Consider the following 8,547-nt stretch of genomic DNA (forward strand, 5'->3'; position numbering starts at 1 on the left):
ACGAGACCGAGTGCACCAAAGCGGGCGCGAGCGTAAAAGTTTATAAATTGTCCTCTAGTCCTCGCTATAGAAACTTTGATAATGTTAATATCGAGTGCCTAAAGAATCCATTCTTTGATTTACTACTTGGAAGCGTAATAATATTTTTGTGATGTGCTAATAACTAATTGCTTCTGGAAACAGTGCTTCCAACTTATTATTACCTGAGATTACACGGATTTGTTCACAAACAACCTCAATTAGTCTAAACTTGCGTGGTATCTGCAGTGAAGACTCCTAAAAATAGTGAAGTGCATTCTGCCAATGATATTTTACACAAGGCAAATCCCAACGTGAGATTGGTTTACAATTGAATTGAATATCGAGGATTTGTGGTCGTGGCGCAATAACTAGATGCAGAAAGCCGCGTTGAAGTAAACAAAACCTGAGATGAATATTCATCATTGGCTACAGTAGATTGAGAGATACGAAACTGTATGGTCATGTCACCGTCCGAAAACCTTTGCTAAGACCACAAAGTAAGAAAAATCGGATGCAGAGAGCCCTTGTCCATTGATATTGGACTGAAGAATATTTTTTTAAAATTCTTTAGATAGATGAATCCAAGTTCTAACTATTCGGTTCAAAACGGAGTAAGTACCCAAGAAAAGATGATACCTGAATATATGTAGTCTCAACAATCAAGCATGGTGGTGACTCAATTATGATCTGGAGTTGCTTTTCTAGCCATAGAATTGGCGATTGGATAAAAATTGACGGTGTTATAAAAAAAGAATACGAAAAAATTTTAGAAAAGCCGTTCCTTCGGGATTGCGAATTAATTGGAGATGGATTGGATTTTCCAACAAGACAATGATCCCAAGCATGGTTCCAAATTATGCAAAGGATATTTGAAGAAGAAAGAGGTACAAGGGGTGCTCCTCAGAGCCCGAATCGATATCCTATTGAACTTTGTCGCTTCGTTTAGTAGCCGTTTGTGCCTGAAGATTTTTGGACCGACGAATCCAAGTTTGAGCTATTCGGTTAAGAACGAAGAATTTACGTTCGACCAGTGCCCAAGAAAAGATGTGGCATCATCTGTGTAGTCCCAACAATCAAACATGGTGGTCCGGGGTTGCTTTTCTAGCTGTGGAATTGGCGATTTGATCAAATTTGGCGGAATTATGAAAAGGGAACAAAACCCCATTCCTTCGGTTTGCGATTAATTGGAGATGGATTCATTTTACGACAGGACAAAGATTCCAAGCATATTTCAAAATTATGCAGAGGATTTTTCGAAGAGAAAGATGCACAATGGGTGATGAGTCCGGATCTCAATCCTAACTTTGTCGCACCGCTTAACAAACGTTTGGGCCACACTTGGAAGTTAGAGTTTACGTTTCTCATATCGTTGCTTCTTCCAGCTTTGTTTTTATTTTCGTGTATAGTTTATTTTTATTTTAGTTTTAAATCAAAGAAATTGTGTTTAACCGTTGTTTCGCTTTCTAAAACGACTCCGTATCTCAAAAGCTTCGTAAGTATCACTAGCATCAAATATCCAGGTTACCAATCCATGAGGGCCAGTAAAATCTGTTCAACTGGCCTCGACGTATTTATACTTACCCTAGAGTATTAATTTTCTTCACTAACGCTGCCCGGAGCAAGTGGAGTACACCACGATAAAAACTGGCGCTCGAGGCAATCTGCTATCTGAGCTTTGGTGTTAAACCTTTACGTAGCGATGAAACAACGTTAAAGTGGGAATAGCATGACAGAAATTGGCCGTATGCCGAAACTTGTGATAAAATTCATAGAATGTAAAAGAGGATTTTTTGATGAAAAATCAGTTTAGCTAACTATAGCCTTTTCTAGCATGGACTGTTAATATTTCTTTACACTTTTTAAGTATATTGATAGTCAAAAAGTGTTTTATTTGATGATTTAAAAGTTTAATTAAACAATTAATGTTTTATTGAAGTTTCATTCAATTTTCCTACTTTGATTAAGGTGCTCTGAAACTTTTGGCCTGCAGTGAATATTGCAACAATGTAAATGTCAAATATTGGACGCACGCTCTTCGGACTTGCATCCAAAGCACAATTTGACGTTGTTTTTTCATATATTTTTAGACAATTTCGTGATACTGCCAAAGAGAGATATTTCAAAAACATGAACATGGCATTTTATTTCCACTCTATGATAGCAGATTATTTTTTGGGAATATGGGGCGGAGGTAAACCGAAACCGTTTAAATATACCGAAATTCAACGACACAGGTGACTACTTACATCTTCGTTTTTTATCAAAACTCTTGTTTTCCACAGTAATTATATTACATAGACAAATAATTATTATTGTAATTGTGTAAATCTTGTAGAACGAGAAATTTATGTTTTGTATAGCAAGATCTCAACGCCATTTCAATTGGTAACATAATTTCAATCAAAATATTCAAAAACGATGAGATAATGAATAGTTTTCGTATAAATTTTCGTCTATTCACAAGGTCTTCTAATTAAAAACTTACTTCTCATTCCCCGTGCTCACCCATGTATATATAAAGTGATGAAAGAATCTAAACAATTATATTCTTAAGAAATCAAGCTAAAATAAAAAAATGTTAACATCGGTCAAAGGATAAGAGAAAATGCATTACATATTTCGTTGAGTTTTTGCCGGTGTGTTTATAAGCAAATCGGAAGTACTTGCCACGATTTTCGAAAAATCCCTGTTCAGACAAACAAACTGGAGTTGAGCATAAAACAATGTCCCCTCACTCTTCTAATTTTTCTTATATACCTTTTATTCTTCAATATTTGATACGTTGAACTGTTAATTTTTTTTAACTACTCTCAGCTATACCCTGTTTTCGAACTAGGAAACCTGAATCACACCACTAGAAATCATCATCAAAAAAAGTTAATAGATTGGAAGCGACGACATAAAATACTAGTCATACTAAAATTGTACATTCCGAAAATAATGAACCACAAACTAAATAATAATTAACCTAATAAAGACACAGATCGGCTGATGGGACAATCACATGAGTCGAAAAAAGGCCTTTACACACGAATTCCATACAATTTTGCGGAAATTTTATCAAAATAGTTAAATTTGATGGTAATTTTCTTAACGCCTAGTGCGTTAAATAAGATTTTGTGTTAGAAGAAATTATAATTATTAATATTCTGAACATTTTAATCGAGATTGGAACAAATTAACAAAACAACAAACGAAAACAATTATTAACAATATTGATATTGAGCGTGACTTGAACCTGGGACCTCCCGCATGTACTCTAGCCACTACGCTACGCAGACATTAATAATAACTTTACTGCATGTATGTTTTTTTACGTACTAATGCGTAAAGTTTTACGCACTGGAAAGTTCGAAGAATTTCAAAGTCAGTGACTACGTTTGTAAGAAGTTTAATAACAGTTGTCAAATGTTTTGTTTTTATTGGTGGAACAAATTTTAAAACAATGATAAGATCCCAGTCATTTCTGACGAAATGTAAATAATTCAGAATTAAGGAACAACAAATACAGAGCTCCTCTGTTGAAAGGGTGGCCGAATGATGTCTGCTAGTAGTTTGAATATTATCAAAGTCCATTTTCAAATTAATCTTGACAAGAACTGTTTTTATATTTCTATAAAAGAAAAACAAGAACGCAAGAAAGAAATTAATTGCTGCGATGTGACCAATCGAAAATCTTCAGAATTGCCAACTTAAATTCAACTCAGTCCTCCTAGTTTAAAAACAGGCTATAGGTGTTGTCAAAGGAAATTTTTCTTTCTTTCAAATATTTTTATCTATTTTCAATCCTTAACAATGCATCACTTTAATATAAGGCTTACTTTATTTCCTTGTTATATGAAAAGTAAGTTGAATTATTTGTATAATCTACATGATTCAATGAATGATCGTTTTTGTGGACTTACACACTGTTCTTGTTTTGATACTGGTCTAAATCAATTCTAATAAGTAAGATACTTAAAAAGTTAAATTTATTTTATGTTGTTAACATAAGAGCACTCAATATAGAAAAATTGGAGAGCAAATTACCGGAACTGAAAAGAATGGAAAATAATAACAAAAGCAGCCGAAACAAACGACAAACTATAAAAAAATAAAAATCAGAAAACGAGGAGTAATCCGCCTCAAAAAAAAAGGATTTAAAGCGCCAAAGGCGATAGCCATAATCCACATGGGATTGAAAGGCTTGATGATGATGATGTTATTAACAGATGATTAACTTTTTGGTTTAAACTTCAATTCTTTTAGATTCAATTTAACAGATAAAGAAGGCGTAGCTGACAGGAAAGTACCAGTTCAGCCGTTAGTATTTTATTCGAAAGACGGTAAAGTATCACGATATAATCTACGAAAAGTAAGTAAATTTTTTTGGTATTATTATCTACATAGTTTGAATATTGTAACTTCCTACCGCACTAAGATACCGGCAGCAATTTTCCCAAGCGTTGTACAATTCTATCAAGTCGACACAAGGGTTTGGATGTCCCCAATAGATTCAAAATGCGTTACTTTTATAAAGTTTGTGATTTTGGAGAGAAAGAAGTCATAGAGCGATAGATGCGGCGATTAGAATGGTTGTGGTAAAACTAAAATCTTTCTGGAAGCTAAAAATTCCACCACACTAGGACAATCTCTTGATAAAGCACGCAATTATTCGTGATGTCTGTTGAAGTATATCAAATACTTCGCCACTTCTGATTCAAATTTTATCCAGATGGAACGAACTTCTGATGGACCCTCCGTAACTGTCAAATAAGCTGATAAGGATTTGCTTGGCTGGACTCAGGACGGTTACGATCACTTTCTGCTTGTTCCAAACAGTCTTTTAAGATTTTAGTTTTTGTTTTCTGAAATTTTTTACCACGAACCTTCCTTATAACAAGTTAAAATCTTCCTAACATTTTCGATTTTGATTTTACTTTGTCTGGTATCATTCGAACCGTTAACGGAAGATATTGGTGGATTAAGGCGCGTACCACTTGTCCATTCGTGTCTCTCTGCACCTCGACCGGTTTTCCTCATGGCGTTTTGCCTACCACTCTTTCACGATCCTCTTAACCCAAGTTCCAGTAACTGAAACGCCTAATTTCAAAAAAAATTTGATCACCAACAGTACATGTATAAAACACACAACTGAGAAGAAAGTTCCGTTGTTCCAAGACCGCAGACATAACAAAAACAGTTTCTTTATTTGTTAGACCTCGTATAATCAAAATTTTTATTTCAGTTTGGAGAACTACCATTTCATCTCGTTAGATCGAGACGTTTCAAAGATTTGTACGATAATGTATTATTCAATTACGAATGGTTACATGCCAAACTTTCGAGTTGTCCACTACAATCTGTACTTGTCGATTACGAGGACGCTTGCGTGTTTATAGAAGATAAAGAATCGAAAAGGTACGATTTGTAGCAATTAGATCATAACTCATAACTATGTAGGAGATGATTGCAATTAAATATTTTCTCTTAATAGTTGCATCTTGTCACTTTCTCTCTTTCTTTTGTACATCAACAAAGCTACAAACCCGATCTATAGCTTCACCCAAATCCGAAGGCAACAACAGATCACTACCATCAATACCGATATTGAAAAAATTCTGCAACGGGATGGAAGCACTCTGAGTTTAATGCAGTAAAGACCCAGTCTGCTATTTTTACAAAAAAGGCTGTCACTTCAGCTCAGGATTTGGTCCTGTTTGGACTTAAAATATCACCATTACCGCAAATTTGCTTGTTGGATGTTGATATTCGAAGCAATATGTCCTGGCATAGCCACGATTTAACCAAGGCAGCTTCACAATAAATTGGAACCCTGTTCAAAACCAAAAAGCTATATAGTCAGCAACAGCTTCTAATCCTCTACAAGGTCCAGATTCGTCCATCTTTGAAATATTGCTCGCACATTTGGAGCTCGGCTCCTAAGAATACCTTGAAGAAGCTCTACTCAATACAGAAGAAAGAAGTGCGACTTATAGGCGATCCAGAGTTGACTTGGACATCTTAGAACAAAGAAGAAATGTCGCCGATATGACTCCGTTTTAGAGGTACCACCAAGGCAGGTGCTCTTACGAGCTGTCTAGCATAATTCTATATATAAATAAATCTACTAGACAGATAGACGTGGCTCATAAACACCGAGTTCTATTGCAATTGCCCATAACAATTTATCGTGACTCATTTCTTTGGAGAAGTGCAAGCCTATGGAATCAGCTACCAAGGCTCGTCATTCCCGAGCACTACAACTTATAGTTACTGGTCCATTTATAAATCAAAACAATTATTATCACGTCATATTATCACCTATAATGTATAGACTTTCGCTAGATATACTGTCGGTATCTGTTGAAGCGTATCTACAGTTGAAGACCGAATTCGAGAGAATTAAGTTTCTGTATCAAATTGATTCGTGCCGAGTAAAGCGCGGTGATTAATATAAATACCAAAACTTTTGATTCATTTTCAATTTAAACCATTTTCAAAATCGGTCAGACATGAACAAATTTATGTCTATCATGAGATGTTCGATTTTTTTAGAGAGCTAATGCTGGTGGCGGACGCGTTGAGATTAGGAGGTGCTGTACTAGGACAATATCCGAATATGTTAGCGCCACAATTAATTGGAAGGCTTCTACCAGAAGTGAGCAACAATCCTAACATAAAAATGCTCCTAAATTATTGCGATCTTAAGGGCCCCATGCACTGCGCTTTATTACCACTATATCATTGTTTACATACACCTGGAGGACCTTTGAAAGTAAGCAATATAATACTCTAACATATGTAAAGTTCAAAAAGTTTTATACAAATAGAAAACGAAAAATATCCGGAATTGTTTTTTAAAAAAATATTTAAAATACATTTTTCCACAAAACAATTTTATCTTCTTCAAACTAAGGCATTTGGCTGACCACTGTGCGAAACATTTTTCGTATACTTTTGTATAATCTGGAATCGAATTTGTTTCGTGCGTTTTTTCGATGCGTGAAAATAATAAATTCACACTTCAGGCGAATTAAATGCGTGGGACGACGTAACCCTACCATTTATAGCCAAAAACTGTTGAATAGAGATAGTGCATTGCCTTGTTGGAAGAACCAGTTCTAAATCTGCACAAATCGGGTCTTTTTTGGCAACACTGTTGCCCAATCTTCCGCTCACTTCCGAATAAAAGGATTGATCGATGTTCTGATTTGGGGGGAGAGTAAACTACACCCTTGATTATAACTTAGATTCTGGGTCAAAGCCATCACAAGTAATGACCTTGTTTAGAACATCTGGATCAGTTTTTCAAAAACATGTTTCAATCTTTCTTTTGACCGTCAGTCAGAAGCCGAGGAACAAACTTCTGGCCATCTACTTCTGGACGAAGGAATTTCCATGTCGGTCTCTTTTTGAGTGGCTTCCGTCATATTTGGCGAGAGCTTACCGTTTCTTTCTGTTTTTGGCTAGTTCTGTAGCTTCTTCCGTGTTAAGTTTATCTGTTGCAGTTGTATAACACAGATTATTTTTATTCTATTAATTTTAATTTAATTAATTTTATTCTCATTGAGACACTGTTCATATATTTATACATGAATTGGAACGAAGTCTTTGCAGCTAGATTATAAGCGTTTTCTTAGTGGGATTGTGACAAAATTAAACACCAAGTGTACTAACTCTAATATATTTATTACTTTTTAACTTAAATTAATTCCCAGATGATGAATACATAAATATTCGAAAATTTATTAGAGTTAGTACACTTTGATGTTTAATTTTGTCACAATCCCACTAAGAAAACGCTTATATTTATACATACATTTTTTTTAGTATTCTTTAGAAGGCCATCAGTTTGCGGTATTTTCTATATGTTTAACGTCCGATTATAGATACGTAGTATCTGTATCAAACAGGTTCATAACATGGGATTTATCTACGAGTGATCTAACAAGAGACGTTAATCCTAATATCGAAGGGATTATGCAACATTTGGTACTTAGTCCTGACAACAAATGGGCCGCCGCCTATACCAATAACAATCAGGTAAAAAATTTAATTAATACCAAGAGCACACGGGCGCGCTAAGGTCTACTATGATTTCAAGGTGTGTTTAAGTGAACAGCAAAGTCTTGTACGGTTGCTACTAGCATTAGGTGATGTAAGTCCTTCACGAGCAACTGTTTCGCTAGTATGACGAGTTTAAAAGACTGATATCGTTTGGTGATATGGTACGTGCTGGCTGCCTACGTTTTTGGCATGGAGAGATTAAGACGTATGATAAAAGAAACACCTCTCAAGCGATTAAGGCGAATTTTGGTGGTCCACTGAAACTAGATTAAATTTTCTAACTTCATTATTAAGCATATTAGCTTAGAGATCGAATCCTTCACTTGGTTTTACCAGGGACAGAATTTACACAAAGTCCTCTGTCAATCCCATCTATTGAGGTTACAATGCTCTATTAATAGATTCAGATCAATTTACCAATCCACCATAGCCTAATGGCTCACTGACCGCTCCTATCTTCGCTTCAAAATTTGAAAG

At 35.3% G+C, this 8,547-nt stretch overlaps 2 protein-coding genes across 2 annotated transcripts in view; one reads left to right on the top strand and one right to left on the bottom strand.

The window, feature by feature from the left end:
- Positions 1-8,547, bottom strand: part of LOC130898749 (transcription-associated protein 1) — a 70,370-nt gene that overhangs the window by 45,314 nt on the left and 16,509 nt on the right. The window lies entirely within an intron of this gene.
- Positions 1-8,547, top strand: part of LOC130898750 (NACHT and WD repeat domain-containing protein 2) — a 37,472-nt gene that overhangs the window by 12,120 nt on the left and 16,805 nt on the right. Inside the window, exons 13-17 of the mRNA XM_057808244.1 lie at positions 2,109-2,255; positions 4,270-4,375; positions 5,249-5,421; positions 6,559-6,778; positions 7,834-8,046. Coding sequence (XP_057664227.1) covers positions 2,109-2,255; positions 4,270-4,375; positions 5,249-5,421; positions 6,559-6,778; positions 7,834-8,046 — 859 coding nt within the window. The remainder of the gene's footprint in view (positions 1-2,108; positions 2,256-4,269; positions 4,376-5,248; positions 5,422-6,558; positions 6,779-7,833; positions 8,047-8,547) is intronic.

This window comes from Diorhabda carinulata, chromosome 10 (assembly GCF_026250575.1).
Source record: "Diorhabda carinulata isolate Delta chromosome 10, icDioCari1.1, whole genome shotgun sequence".
Taxonomy (NCBI): domain Eukaryota; kingdom Metazoa; phylum Arthropoda; class Insecta; order Coleoptera; family Chrysomelidae; genus Diorhabda; species Diorhabda carinulata.